This window comes from Hyaloscypha bicolor, assembly GCF_002865645.1.
Source record: "Hyaloscypha bicolor E unplaced genomic scaffold K444scaffold_136, whole genome shotgun sequence".
Lineage (NCBI taxonomy): Eukaryota > Fungi > Ascomycota > Leotiomycetes > Helotiales > Hyaloscyphaceae > Hyaloscypha > Hyaloscypha bicolor.
Window position 1 is genome coordinate 434951 of NW_020194638.1, and position 13745 is coordinate 448695.

Genomic DNA, 13745 nt, shown 5'->3' on the forward strand with positions numbered 1-13745 from the left:
CCCCCTATTCTGCTCGCTTAACATTCCTAAAACAGGGGTATCCTCCCAAAGTAGTATTTTTTGATCTCAACTCTCTTTAGGATACACATCATAAGCACCCTTCCAAGATCTGCCCTAAAAGGGTACTTATGCAATTAATAATTTCATTCCATTCTAGCCCCCCTTTCACCGCGCTTGGCAAGCTAATTTTTGCAATTTTATCGTAAAGTAAGGCTTTATTTTTCGGCTACTCTTTAGCCCCGGGCACGCGCACAAAAGGCGGGTAAGAAGCACATCCCTCCCTTTCCCCCTGTAATCGCTTAAGAAGTATATCCTCAAGGCACGCGTGTCCTAGCTTGCTCGGGCACGTGAATGCGCTCCACACGTGAATCCGCTTTATATATAAATGCGCTCCGTAATATGCTCTAAATATAAATACGCTTCGCACGTGAATGCACTCCAAAATAAATATGCTCTGAATATAAATGCGCTGTGCACGTGAATGCGTGCCCCTAGCCTATTAAGGTCCCAGTATTAGTAGAGATAAGCTTTAGAACCCCCAGAATTAGTACGATGGCTAGTTGCTCGTTCAAAAACAGTATGGGAAAGGAGAAGAATTCTTTGGGACGCGAGTTTCGGTCGACATAGGTTGGTCGCCTGGGCACAGACTTTGCCCTGTGGTTTGGGCTGGTTCGCTGCAGTTTTCATTGCATTCTGGAATGTAACCTTAGACCCTGTGTCCATATCTCCAACAGGACAACGGCTGCGTGCAGCTGCCCGGATTTCCGTCCACGGCACGGCCCGAATCTCGGGTCTCACAAGCCGCATCGTGGCCGGCAGCGGCGCACCCGAGATCCTGCCTCACCTACTTCGTTCCAAGATTCGTGCGTGCTTCCTTCGAAGCGATCGCCACGGCAACTGACCGGGCTGCACCAGTTCGTCCCCTCCGTTGCCCAGCCGTATCGTGCTTGATTCAGCTCTCGTGCCTGTCCATGGCCGAGTTGGAAAGATGTGACCGAGCTCTACCTCAACCTCCATGACCAGCGGTTGCTGGATCTACAACCCTCCAAGAAAGCCTTCTGTACTCGCATTGATTCTTCGGGATCCCCTTGCCGATGTCTGCGGCGGCGGCGGCGGCATCTGGTTTGGCAGCGTCACCGTCGAGCCGTCCCGACGGGGACGTGGAGAGTGGTTGCGCTGCTGTTGGAGAGTTGTGGTCGCTGTCTGGGGCTCTGGGAACTGCGTCCGGACTACCTTGGCCTACGTCGTCTTGGCCACACTATTTGCTTTTCCTTAGCTAGCATTAGTTGGTGCCAATATACTTAACTCGTTGAAGCATACCTGGGTTCTTCGTGCGTTGGAGCGTCTTGAGCATTGCCTACGCTAGCTACGTAATAGCCGTAGCTCTCTCAGGGCAGTTCAGGGGGGTTGGACCTTAATGCGGAAACGGTGCGATAGAAATCAAGTGACTAGAGCTATGAGGATTCTCCTGTTGCTATGGCAGTGAGTTACTCGACGACGTCGCCATGTTGAGACGGACATGCAGAGGAGTAGTTCCTCTTGCGGTTCCCAGGACATATAGGGCTAGTGAGCCTGGAAATGCTCTCCCCTTACAGATATGGCCCTAGAACTTCCAGCGTATGATCCCAAATCCTTCCCTGTGCCTTCTCTCGGAGTACAGACATGACCCGCGCATTCGGAGTACAGTCGCACTTGTAATTGACAAGAAAGAGCCCATTCCCCGGCTTGTTCAGCGAGTTGACACCCGCCTTGCCCTTCCACGGTATGCCACCACCGCCAAAGGCAGCGCTGGTACACTGAAACAGATGTCTCTGTCCTGACTCCTCGTCGCTGAACGAAAACAGGCCAATCAGGGGCTCTAGTATAAGCCAGACGAACCAAGCCATAATGGAATTTGGATCATCTACCCCCCTCCACACATTCCCGGTATTAACCCACCCCGGACACGAATGGACAAAGGTCACGTGGGGATTATCGCCGGCTAACCTCTCCAGACTGATCGAGTTCATATTCACTTGCTGCCTCTGCGCCTTTATCATACCGAAATTGCCCGGCTGTTTCAGTTCGATATCGTCCAGTTCGATCGACGTCCACTCCATCCCGCCCGCCAGCACGCCAACGACTCGAGGGGCTTCCGCGTTCTCCAGGAGGGGAAGGAGATGGAGGATGAAGAGCATCCGCGAGTAATACCCCAGACTCTGCGCGATCTCCAAGCCCTCAGCTGTCTCCCTGCGCGCGCCGAACGGTGCGTAGCCCGCGGTAAGGAACAGCAAGTCGACGTGTCGTTCTTTGCTTCTGATTACCTCGCACACGCGTTTCGTTTCGGCGAGGAGCGAGACCTCGCCTTCGGTCCAGATGATATCGGCCTTGGGATTCATGGCGTGCAGTTCCTGGATAAAAGGGTTCGTGCGCTCGTGCGAACTCTGACGCCCGACGAGGTAGATCCTCACGCTGGCGCCTGTCGCAACGAGGGCCCTGATTGTGAGTTTGCCGATGCCGGATGTGCCACCGACGAAGACGGCCACGCGTGGGGCCGTGGCGTCGTTGATGAGCGCGTTGGACGCTTTTATTTCGTTGTAGGAAACCATTTGTGAGAGGTGGGTTGCCGGGCGAGGAAGGTTTCGTTGAATATCTGGCTTGGAAAGCTTTCTGGGAATTGAATACACACATATATCTTTGCCCCCGACGCGTTGTGAGGTTGGCTCCGCTCCAGACCCGGCAGCTTCCGAGCGAATGAGGACCGAGGACACCTAAACATTTGAAGCCCGTACGTACGCCATTCTACGGCAGATACAACAAAAGAAAGGTAGTAACTTCGCGAAGGGCAATTCGTCGGCCCGAACTCGCCTGTTAACTGGAGCTTTAGGCGTCTTATTCCTGGTTGTTTCCCACAGGAAAGTAGGCATGTCAGAATTACATAATTTAAGACTATCGTATGGCATATTATTATACCATCCCCCCCGTGGTGTTCTTATTGCATTCATTTAGTGCCGCATTATTACTACCCATTGCGCATTTTCCTTACTTTGCACCGAAAGGTATGCGAAATGCGCGCTTTTAGCAATTGCACATTAGCCTTTCCTAGTACCGCAAGCAACGGTTTTGACGTACATATAGCACGCCCCTTTATTTCAATTACCTGTTTGCTAGTCATTGTTCCACATTCATTTCTCGGGTTTTTCTTCTAGTTAAAGTCATTTCCTTACAGACTAATAATTCTTTTTTAAGAACGATTGTTATTATTCGAAATAATAGCCACGCAGGTGGTGTATCGTGTATCGTTTTAAGAAATATAACTAATAGAATATATACAATAGAAGCGGACTCAAAATATCTTGAAATATCCGGGCTGTAGTTTCTGCCACACGCTAAACGGATCATACTTCTCGCTCACAGCCCTCAATTTCGCCAAATTCTTTTGCCCGTAATTTTCAAACACAGGTTGTTGAAGTGCGGCGTAGTTTTGGTAGACGAAGGGAAATCCCACACCTTGAGAATAAGCCGTTGTGTTTGATCGGCTGATAAAACTACTTGCTGCTCCGAAAACCTTAGCATCGTCATTTGCTGAGGACCAAGAAATAGCGATGTTGACCACTACAGCACATGCTATTAGTAAAGTGAATAAGTGCTCCTTTGCTTTGAAGATACGTACAGATGAGAGGACCATCGGCTGTCGTAATCCCAAGTGCGTTTCCACCATTCCTGCTGAAGTGGGAAATTATGTTGTTTGTGAGTGGCTGGAATACAATAGCAGGAGTCATGTTGGCTACAGTATTGATTGGATTGATTTCGTCTATAAATATGTTCAATAAATCATTTAGGATCGTAGGACTGTTCTTCACCGTTAGTGTCCAGTATGTTTCGCTAAGGTTGTTGTCAGCACGTCGAAATCTTGTTCCTAGACATCGAATCTATATGGAGACGCGTACCGGAATCCACCAGGATTGGTGTCATTGAATGAGACAGTCAGCGCGGTAAGATTAGTAATACCAAGATCTGTAGCAATAGCCCCAGGAGGTTTGGTGAAATTGCTCAGGATCGGCGGATATGCTACCGGCTTGCCATATTGGAGATCAGCACTCATTGCCCAGGCACCGAATGACTGCACGTAGGCATAAGCAAGGATAACTTGTCCAAAGGGGTCGGATGGTGCATTGACGTTCAACCAGTACACGGCATCGTTCAGGGCAGACGCTGTCTCATTACTGTAAAGGTATGTTTGTGAACCAGCCCAGAGATCACCTTGAGGAAACGTCAGGAGGTCAAATCGAGTGACAATTCCGAAGTTGTTTCCTCCTCCCCGAAGGGCAAAGTAGAGGTCTGGATATGTCGAGTAAGATACTTCACGGATGGATCCGTCGGCGAAGACAACCTGCAGCTTGTAAGTTCAAGGAATCGCCGACTCGTTGGCTCACACATACCTCATACGTGTTGACATTGTCGCATGCCCAGCCATATCTTCCGGAGAAGAATGACATTCCGCCACCCAGAGTTAACCCTCCCACCCCAATATCGGCGACTCGGCCTCCAATAACAGAAAGACCTTTTAGATCCAAGGCACTGTAGACATCGACCCATCTATTTCCAGACCCAACCGACGTTTGGGTTTGATCAGCAGATACAGTGACCTGGTTTAACTTGAGCAAGTCAATTGTCAAGCCTCCGTCGATATTCGAAGCTCCAGAAAACATCCCATGGCCCCCGCTCTTAACAGCAAACTCACACTGTGTAACCTGGACGGTCAAGACAGCTAGTGAAACGCCAAGAGGGTCGATAGGTGCCTAATGGTGGGAGTTAGCATTACATGTTTGGGGAAGAACTCGGCAGGATGAACTCGGCAGTTGGAATAAACTTTCACGTGTTGTTCATTCTAAATCAATGCATCGGGCGGGGAGACGACTCGAGACAGAGCAAAGTGGAGACTTTTGCTCATGGAAAACGCTTACAAATCGACATGTTGGCGTGTCAGTTGCTTGAAATACAGACCAGTATCGAGATTCCTGATACTCATAGACCGTACTTTCCGGGAAGGAGACTTGCCCTCGCAGTGCAAAGTTGAGAAAAGAGCACTGTATTACTTCAGCTAACAAATTATCACATGAAGAGGGATGACTCACAGCCAATGCACAGCCAGAGGGTTGCCGTGAGCTCGTGTCTCTATTGGCCAATGACTCATTTTGAATCAATTGGAGGAAATCATCGATTTGGGAACTGACGATACCAATCGTCAAAGTCCCGTTCTGGGCGGCAACTTCGAGGCCAAGCACGCCCAACAGAAGCAAGAGGTGGCGCATTTTCGCAAAGGTTATTACCAAGATCGAGTCAACTGGTCGTGGCGTCGGGACGGGGGTCCTGTTGACACAGCATGGAACTCAAGAGGTGTGGATGAAAAGTTAATGCAGGTTCGAGAAAACGCGAATTGGAAAAGCGAAGTGTGGAAGGATATATTGTCCACCGGCGTTTTTTCTTCATTCGGATTGGCGCAAGCTTGGATAAATCGCTCGTCTCTTGGGCGATTCTCCAGGATACAGGGTAGACAAGCATTGGACCCAACGGTCTAACGGGCCGTCACGTCGTACCGAGTTTCTCAAGTGAAAGGCTCTGAATATTGAGCGCCACGGCCAAACCGAAAGCGGTTTGGTTTGGATGCATTTGCAACGTAACGTTTTCCTGGCATGTTTAATGCAGTAATGTTGGCTCTCCTGGTTCCCCTCAATGACCGCTCTTCATGGCTCGGTACCCCAACGGATGTGAATTTTCATTGGGAAATTGGGAATCTCATTTTTTGTTCCGTATTGGTCAGCTTGCTCGTGCCCCTGAAACGAGCCAACGCAAGTCCACTTCCCGTCTTTCCCGTTCGGCTTCCCCGCTCCCCACGCCTTCTTAGTTGTTTCGTACTCCGCATTGCTGGGGATTATCTGATTAAAATTCCCGAATTATCCGCTCGGAATTTTGATATCGCTCCTCGCCGGAGACCCTCTTTGTTTGGGGAAAGAAATGGAAACCCGAGGCGAGATTTCAAGAACACTTAAGTAGCACAGCACGAAGGTACGTCCTGAGGGATTGCAGATCTGGAGACTTCTTGACGTTGACTAACCGCCTTCCCTCCTGGGGCATCTAAGCTTCCTGGGTGGTCACTCTACCAGGTTAGCAATCCTTCCGAGCATGGGGGTTCGGGCCCCGGTTCTGGTTCCAGGGCGACTGCGCCGCCAAACTTTGAAGAACCTTTCCTTGTGCCTTCACCCTGCATGTGTCAATAATAAAGCCTTCATACAGTAGGAGCTCAATCCGCTTGAACTTCTTGTCGAGGAGGTTATGTCGTACTCCGGAATTAGTCATCGCACACTAATGAAGTCGAATGATAATCAACTTTATGCTGGATATACCGTGCTTCGCACATGCTATTCTAATTTTTGTTACAGCTGTTTTGGATATATCAATGTCCCGAAGCTGCAGTCTACTCGCTTCACCTGAGGCAGAAGACTGCATCAAGTGAGAAGTTTCATTAGCTGACACTCAACAAATTCAAGTCGAGTGGCTATCGTGGATATGGTGTCCCAAGACATCCCCTTTGACGTCCTTACGGTAGGCACAAACTTGACCTCCTCCTCTTGAGTCAAGTTGACATCTACCACAGAAAGTGCTGATAGCATGTCTCACTATCAGCTGTATATTCGTAGCTCTTCGGTCGGGAGCACGCTGGCTCAAGGGCAGGCAAGTGCCCATTGCAGCTGAAGACATTTTCGTGTACCTTGGGTTGGCCACTAATGTCGTCATGTCTGGACTCTACCTGGATCTTCTACCTCGATTACAAAGGATTGAACTGGTTGAGACTGGCCAACTGGCCCCTTATACAGCTATCGACACAGATATAGTCACCGTGCTTAAAGAAATCCTATGTATCCAGATTTTCTTCTGGTCAACTTTATGGTCTGTGAAATTGAGTCTCTTATTCATGTTTCAGAGGCTCACCACTGGAATATCGACGTACACAAAGCTTTGGTGGGGTGTCTTGGCCTTTTGCATACTTTCTTTCCTGGGTTGTGTCATCAGCGCATTTGAGAGTTGTTCAAGTATGCGTGCTTGGTTTAGTCCTCTTGGTAAGAGTCCTTTTACACGAGTTTTCTGGATTTACTTTATTAATAAGTAGCTGATTTCTCCAGGTGAATGTGACCTCCATCGAGACAATGTGGCAAAGGCTGCTAGTCTCTGGTACGCTTTGGCTGTTGATCTGCTGACTGATCTAATGAGTAAGCTTGTATCTATTTCCTCTTACTACTATAAGTAGTATAACTAACCACATCTTGAATGCAACAGTCATGGCTATTCCGGTGGAAATCTTGTACAGTCTACAGATATCCACAGCGCAGAAGTTCTCCGTTGGAATTGTTTTCACAGTCGGAATCATCACCATGATTGTTGCTATAGTTAGAGTCGTTTCCTTGGACTCAGCCACCAAGAACGGAAACGTGAGCACAACTTGGCTCATCCTCTTTGCTCTAATAGAGGGCACTGTTGGTAGGTCTACCTTAATCATTAGTACCAAAGAGCACGCTGACCTTACTCCGCTGATAAATAGCCTTGATCGTCGGATGTCTTCCCTCATTTGCCATTTTTATTCGCGGCCGCGTCACTGCTTCTCGTACACCATATTTCGGTGCTTCGTCAGATAGGCCCAGTCAACCCAACTCGCACAGCTCGTCTTCTCGCGCGAAATATCGGGCTAGGGTAGAAAGTTTGATGTTGGATGATGTCGAACCAGCTGTTGTCAGACCTTCCAGCGACGACAGAAGTAACAAGAACTTGGTGGATGGTGGAATTGTTGTCACACAAGGGTGGTCTCAAAAGTGGCATCGTGGAACTGCGGTCGATGCAGAGCGGGAAAGGGTCAGAAGACTGGGATTGAGAGATGATATTTGAGACATCGAAAGCTGCAAGCATCTACAAATACCTGTGCAGGCGTTACCACTAACGCCTGGAACTCGTCATGCCCAAGAATTGGTAAGCTTCCAGAAAGCAGGCCAGGGGTGTGAGCTGACTTCAACCCCAGGGGAGCCGTGTTAAACTTCTTCAGGGATCTATCACTTGGGCCATCAACCTGGCCGCGTTTTGGCTGTCGAATGATTTTGGATACCTGCACATATGGCAAATGCCCAGCAGCCAGGAGGCTTTGCGGTCTCAGGAGGGGTCAGAAAAGGCAGTGGTCCTTATTAACAGTCTTCCTGTTGATGATTGCGTTGAGGGTCGCCTCCACGACCCTCGCAGCTGGAGAGGAGTTGTACTGCGAATCTTTTGGTTTCTCACGGTTCTGCTTCTTATGTGCGTATCAGCAGCATCAGCGATAAAGAACTTGTGGGATCCATCGCTCCCTTATCTCAACGTGTCCCGACTACTTCTCGTCGTTTTGTACCTAGGTATCTATTACGGGCAGACTTCTTTTGATATACGTATTCTATATATGTATCAGGCAGACGAATTCGACAATCATTCCTTGTATCCACGCCACATGATACAAGATTTACACCGCTGTAGTGATCTTGATCGGCTTTGCGGCTTTTATCCACTCGGCGGTGGAGACGAGGGCAATGAAATCCATGCTAGAAACAACCAGTCTCCCGGAGTTTGACTGCCAAACGGTGATGGGCAGTTTTACATGCGTTCCCGTGGGTATAGAGCAAGGAAATTTTAATGTTTAGTACATGGATTAGGTTGGAATTGGCATTTGGTCCATTGGTTGGTGGGCTTATTGGCGAGGCTTAGTGAACTGAAATATTTTGTTCATCGATAAATTTCATGTCAAGTCTATTGATCAGAGTCTACGTTAAATGACCAACATGGGACCCGATTAACCCTCCTTGATCATTGTGCTTTAGAGTTTAGAGGAATCAGCACCCTTCGGCCTAGGAGTAACCAGCACAGCAGGCAACAAAGACATCGATCCTTCGAATCACAGTCCAAATGTTACTCCAGATAATATAGTTTGTCAAAAATGAGAGGTTTTCTGGCTCCAGCGGGTTCAAACACATACAATGGATTTCTCGTCAACTTCATGCGCTCTTCCCGCGCCCCAAGAGGCTGCCATCCTTGGATACTTTCTAGCGTTCCACGTATATATCTGTGCCAAAACCCTCATCCTGTCTCTTCTTGATGCAAATACACCTCACTCCACTTCTAAGATGTCGAGAATTATTACAAAGGGCTTACTTAGCCTTCTCGGTTCCGCAATCCTGGTCTGCGCGGATTATCCCCATATGATTATTTGAACCAGTTGGCACCTCCGGGCGATAACACAGGCAATCAGAGCCTCACCTATGTGGCACCATATCCCCAGAAGTATGGGATCTGGTACAATGCATGGGCTTCACAACTCAAGCGCATCTCTGAGAGTGTCTGCAACCTCAGCCTCCCCGCATACCGAGGGAATGCCACAGCGCGTGACACCCTCGGGCCCGTCCATGACCAAATCGAGTCAAAATCCAATTAAGGGGCCAAAAATAAAGTAAGAAAACTCAAACCAGGGTGAATATTCCTTCGAGTTCTAGTACGGGTAATGAATATCGCTTTGAATCCTCGGAAGTTCTATGATATTCAAATCCTACCCCTTCGACTCCAGATGAATGTCCAACGTTAACTTCGAACGTTGAAGATCAGTGTCAGTTTTTGTGTTCACCACAAGCCTTACAATAGGGAACATATTAATGAAACAAACATTCACCCCTGCGCAAAAGCATCACAATCGGTAATGTTTCTTGAGATATCCAATCCCGAGGAGAAGTGCTATTTCTAGTAGGGCTTCTTACAACTCATCGTGCTGAATGAGATTATTTGTGCCACCAAACAATCCATACACTGCTACACTACCCCTACCAACAACTGCATAGTTGAGAGCATGATCACCGCCTTCCCACGCCATTATCATCCGCCCCTTGAATCGACAGAACGCTGGCCCGCTCGGTGAAGAATCGTCCTGAAACGTTCGTACCCTCGCTCTTTGATCCGTGAACCCCGAAGTATTCGAGGACTCGGATGTGATCGAGCTTAGCAAGTTCTGGGGGCCGGGACCGTTCCATACTAGCCACGGCACCCCATCGTTGTCGAAGTCCATGGCTGGCGTAGAGCTGGCCCGCGCCGTCCCGATAGTGACCTTATTGCTAAATTGAAGGGAATTCAGATCTGAACAAGTCATGACGTTGACCTGGGCGAGGCTGTCTCTTCCAGTCCATGCCAGCACCAAAATGTTGCCATTCATCACCAGGGCAGGTTTGCTCTGGCTACTATCCACTAGAGTCACCTTCGTCTTCCAGCTGGCGCCGCCATCAATTGTAGTGGCCACGTTGAGGGACTCATTGGGGTCGTTTCCAGTCCAGGCAACGATCAGCATCCCGTTGCTAAAGGCGAGAGAGACACCGGTGTTGCTCTGATCAAGGGTGCGTTTTTGGAACTCCCATCCATCGAGGGCTGCTGAGCTGGTCTGCATGATGTTTATGTTGCTGTCTAGACCGACCCAGCCCAGGTATGTCGTGCCATTGGAATTGAAGGCCAAACCTGGAGAAAGATTCGAGTGCTGTCCCGCGACCAAGCGTCTTGTATTGTTGTCCCAGAGCAGGCCGTCAGGCGAGCTATTGACATTTATCTGGCCGTCAGTTCCGAGGAAGGCGGCAGCCAGGCGGTTGTCGTTCTGGTTGGCGAGTGCAGGCGTGACGTTCGTGGTGTCGATTTGCAGCCACTGCTTGCTCTGGATCCCCCCCATAGTTGCCTGGTATACGCGGCCCCCAAGAATGGTAGGGCAGCAGAACTTGGCCATGTTCCCAAAGTCATCACGCATCGAATTTTGACGACTATGATAGAGAACCTTTGTCAAGTCATAGGGATCGAAGGCACGCAGAATGCCAGGACGGACGTCCTGGTTTGCATCTCCTGTATACGGGTGATTTGCCCAGAGAATGCCTGTTCCTGGCTTGGTTCCATCAGAAGACACGCTGAGGATGCCTCCTGGCATCCCGTAGCTGCCTCCAGGGATATTTTCTGGATCCGTGAGAGTACCGATCGAGGATACGGTCAGGTTGGGGGAGCTGCCGGCGAAGCTGACCGCTTTCGGATATGAGTTCTCAGGCCAAACATACAGTCTTGGGCCGTCAGGTCCGTTGTAGTAGGCAGGAGCTCCATGAATGTGGTGGGTTTTCGTAGGGTCTTCGCCTGCTGCAACGTTCAGGGAGGCGACGACACTGTTCTGAGTCGTGTTGAATCCGCCGAGGTTGCCACGATCCATGAGATAGAGAATGCTGGCTTTCCCACCGCCAATGACAAAGTTGGTACCTGGAATCAATACCACACCACTGGATCCGAAGTCTTCATCGGAGATATTCAAGTTGTGCTTGTTGGAAGGAGTGAAGAAGGAAAGTACTTTATCGAGGCCTGGGCTAAGCTTCAGCACGGATTCGCTCCAATCTCCAGTATCTTCACCATTCCCAGTCATGCAGTACAAGTTGCCCTCGCCATCCACTGCAAGACCATTTCCAGCCTGCCAGATACCTGCCCCAAAGTCACCCGACTTATAGTTTGGGGCAGTAGTGAAGGTGTTGTTATGACTAAGCGTAGCTGCGCTATAGCCCAAGATCCAGCCTTGGTAGTCTCTCGTATCGCCATAGGATGCGAAAGCAATGTACACAGTGCCATTTGCCAGTGTGAGCGCCGGTCGTTGGTTCTGACGATTGCTCGAAAATTGGATGGCATTGTGGTTGGCGTTGAGTTGAACGCTGCCCTGCTTCGCGCCGTCGAGGCCCAGTTTCCACAAGGTGTGAATGACCTTCATGCCTTGGCTTGGGTCAGGGCCCGTCGACACTACAAAGATGGCATTTGCGGTCGTATCGATGACAGGCGTGGAGAGAATGCCAACCTCCCAGGCAATGTCTCTGTATCCAAACCCACCCACGTCCCCATCTGGAAGCTGAATTGATGGTCCCAAATTCTGTTTCCAAAGCGGAGCAGTAATATTACTATGAGCTGCGTAGAAGCAGTACACCGAATTGTGCATTGTTGCTACATAGAGGACGTCAAGAGGCTCGGATTGTCCGGGCAGCAAGACATTCTTCACGACAAGGGGTTGAGCATAAACACTTCCGTCCACGATGCGTTCAAATATTTTCCCGAAGTTAGCACCAGACACGTTGGCTTGGTTAAGAATGGTCTCGTTGCTGTTCAGACCTGTGCGCGCATTGTCGTTGCGTTGAGTTACGATCATTTTACCTGAGGCAAGTGTCAGCTCTTGCGTAGGTACAATCGTACAATGACTAAGAGGAATAGACCTGTGTTAATTTGGGAATTTGACCTGCAGCTTGATTGTGTGTTTTGCCTTTCTTTCAACTTAATGATATCTTAGAGAAAGTATGAGAAGAGAGCCTCAGATAAGAGGTTTCAATTGGTCTCAACTTGAAGCATATGTTCTTTGACACAACAACTGCAATATCATATGAGCTTTGAGGCTTCTGACGTCGCTTACACCGGTGAACAGAAGGAAGCTGAAATGATGACATGCTTTCAGCTCGAGAGGCAGGAAACGGAACTTTCCACCCAATTGTTTTGATGGGCTAAAATGGCTGGTTATGTGCGGCTGAATCATTACACAAACTTGTCGTGAATAGAAGTCACTCTGGATTTGGATCTGCGAGTATCCACGTATCGGGAGATGCGAGTTGACCACGGGCAGGCGACTGCAGGCCAAATCACCGACAAAGCTCCGTGAACTCCTGTGCAACGCCCGATTTAATAGTCATTTGCAAGCGCCACAAAAGTAAGCTTATCGGGATCGGCATAAGGGTGGTAAGAATTTGGATATCAGGCCCAATCGCATGGTAGCTGGATTGACTCGAGCTCAGCCCTCTAGGCAGTGAGTTATGCAAGAATTTGATATGGGTCGTCTCCCAGAAAGGAAAGTGATAGCCAATTTGGTGAATTGAGGTTTAGCCCCTGAATTTTTCGGGGTCTTTGCGATATCTGCCCAGCTAACGGATTTTGCTAAGTTGGTCATGGGTGTGCCAGAGTTTGGTAGGCTTTTAATGTGAATAGGAACGTAAACGTTAGATTTGGCAAATAGGAAGTTCGTAAGGTAGCGAACGATTTTGTCGCATGTGTCCTGTGGGCAGACACAAACTGGTCTACTATAGTAGCGAGGTCGTATATTATAGTATGCTGGATGCGAGCTTCGCGTTCGAGTGCTTCAAACTGGCCGGAAACGGCCTTGGAAGCGGTATTGCAGGTGCGCGCACTACCATCTAAGTCGAGACAAGGAGGAGGATTGACATTGAGCTCCTTCTGTCTCTTTGAAGTGCGATTAGGGTTGGTGGGCGAGGGGGGTTCTTGCAAGCGTGTGAAGTCCGCGGTTTGAGGGGCGAATTGCGATGAATTCGACCGGATGGCAGTCCACCTAAAACAATGCTCAGAGTACTGGGAAAGATGGAATGAAGCCTCAGAAATTGATTGGGATGGTTTTTATGTGCCCGTAGGGCGTGGAATAAAAGTTGTCGAGCAAATCGTGAGTTTGGGGGGAAAGTTGTAGGTGCCGCGTTGGCAGCAGCAATACGAATGGCTTAATGCCGGTACAATTACCTGTACGAACCCACAATCGAGAGACAGTCGCCGCGAGGCGTATTACGTAGCAGGTCGCCTATTACAGGCAGCGGAGACGATGGCCTATGCTAAAGCGGAGGAAGAGGAGCCGCCTCTAGCCCATCTACCTCCCATAACCG

General features: G+C 49.3%; 5 protein-coding genes across 5 annotated transcripts; 2 read left to right on the top strand and 3 right to left on the bottom strand.

Annotated features, from left to right (window-relative positions):
- Positions 1–1006: 1006 nt before the first annotated feature.
- K444DRAFT_667605 (NAD(P)-binding protein) lies at positions 1007–2588 on the bottom strand (the record flags this gene model as incomplete). The annotated part of the gene is made up of 3 exons (XM_024887316.1): positions 1007–1258; positions 1321–1357; positions 1594–2588. 3 exons carry the CDS (start codon positions 2586–2588, stop codon positions 1007–1009), a joined length of 1284 nt encoding a protein of 427 aa, XP_024730810.1.
- A 639-nt stretch (positions 2589–3227) lies between these two features.
- On the bottom strand, positions 3228–5455 carry K444DRAFT_618375 (FAD-binding domain-containing protein). Its single transcript, XM_024881307.1, has 6 exons — positions 5118–5455; positions 4947–5069; positions 4422–4781; positions 3930–4372; positions 3653–3864; positions 3228–3594 (listed from the first exon to the last, which is right to left on the bottom strand). The coding sequence occupies exons 1-6, from the start codon at positions 5292–5294 to the stop codon at positions 3326–3328; spliced, it is 1584 nt and encodes a 527-aa protein (XP_024730811.1). The 5' UTR covers positions 5295–5455; the 3' UTR covers positions 3228–3325.
- A 989-nt stretch (positions 5456–6444) lies between these two features.
- Positions 6445–8035, top strand: K444DRAFT_131987 (uncharacterized protein). The gene is made up of 5 exons (XM_024870459.1): positions 6445–6585; positions 6638–7100; positions 7164–7250; positions 7318–7518; positions 7580–8035. The coding sequence occupies exons 1-5, from the start codon at positions 6550–6552 to the stop codon at positions 7918–7920; spliced, it is 1128 nt and encodes a 375-aa protein (XP_024730812.1). The 5' UTR covers positions 6445–6549; the 3' UTR covers positions 7921–8035.
- K444DRAFT_131978 (uncharacterized protein) lies at positions 8036–8811 on the top strand. The gene has a single exon (XM_024870458.1). The coding sequence runs from the start codon at positions 8150–8152 to the stop codon at positions 8624–8626; it is 477 nt and encodes a 158-aa protein (XP_024730813.1). The 5' UTR covers positions 8036–8149; the 3' UTR covers positions 8627–8811.
- A 926-nt stretch (positions 8812–9737) lies between these two features.
- Positions 9738–12533, bottom strand: K444DRAFT_667608 (uncharacterized protein; the record flags this gene model as incomplete). The annotated part of the gene is made up of 2 exons (XM_024887317.1): positions 9738–12246; positions 12500–12533. The coding sequence occupies 2 exons, from the start codon at positions 12531–12533 to the stop codon at positions 9797–9799; spliced, it is 2484 nt and encodes an 827-aa protein (XP_024730814.1). The 3' UTR covers positions 9738–9796.
- Positions 12534–13745: the final 1212 nt, after the last annotated feature.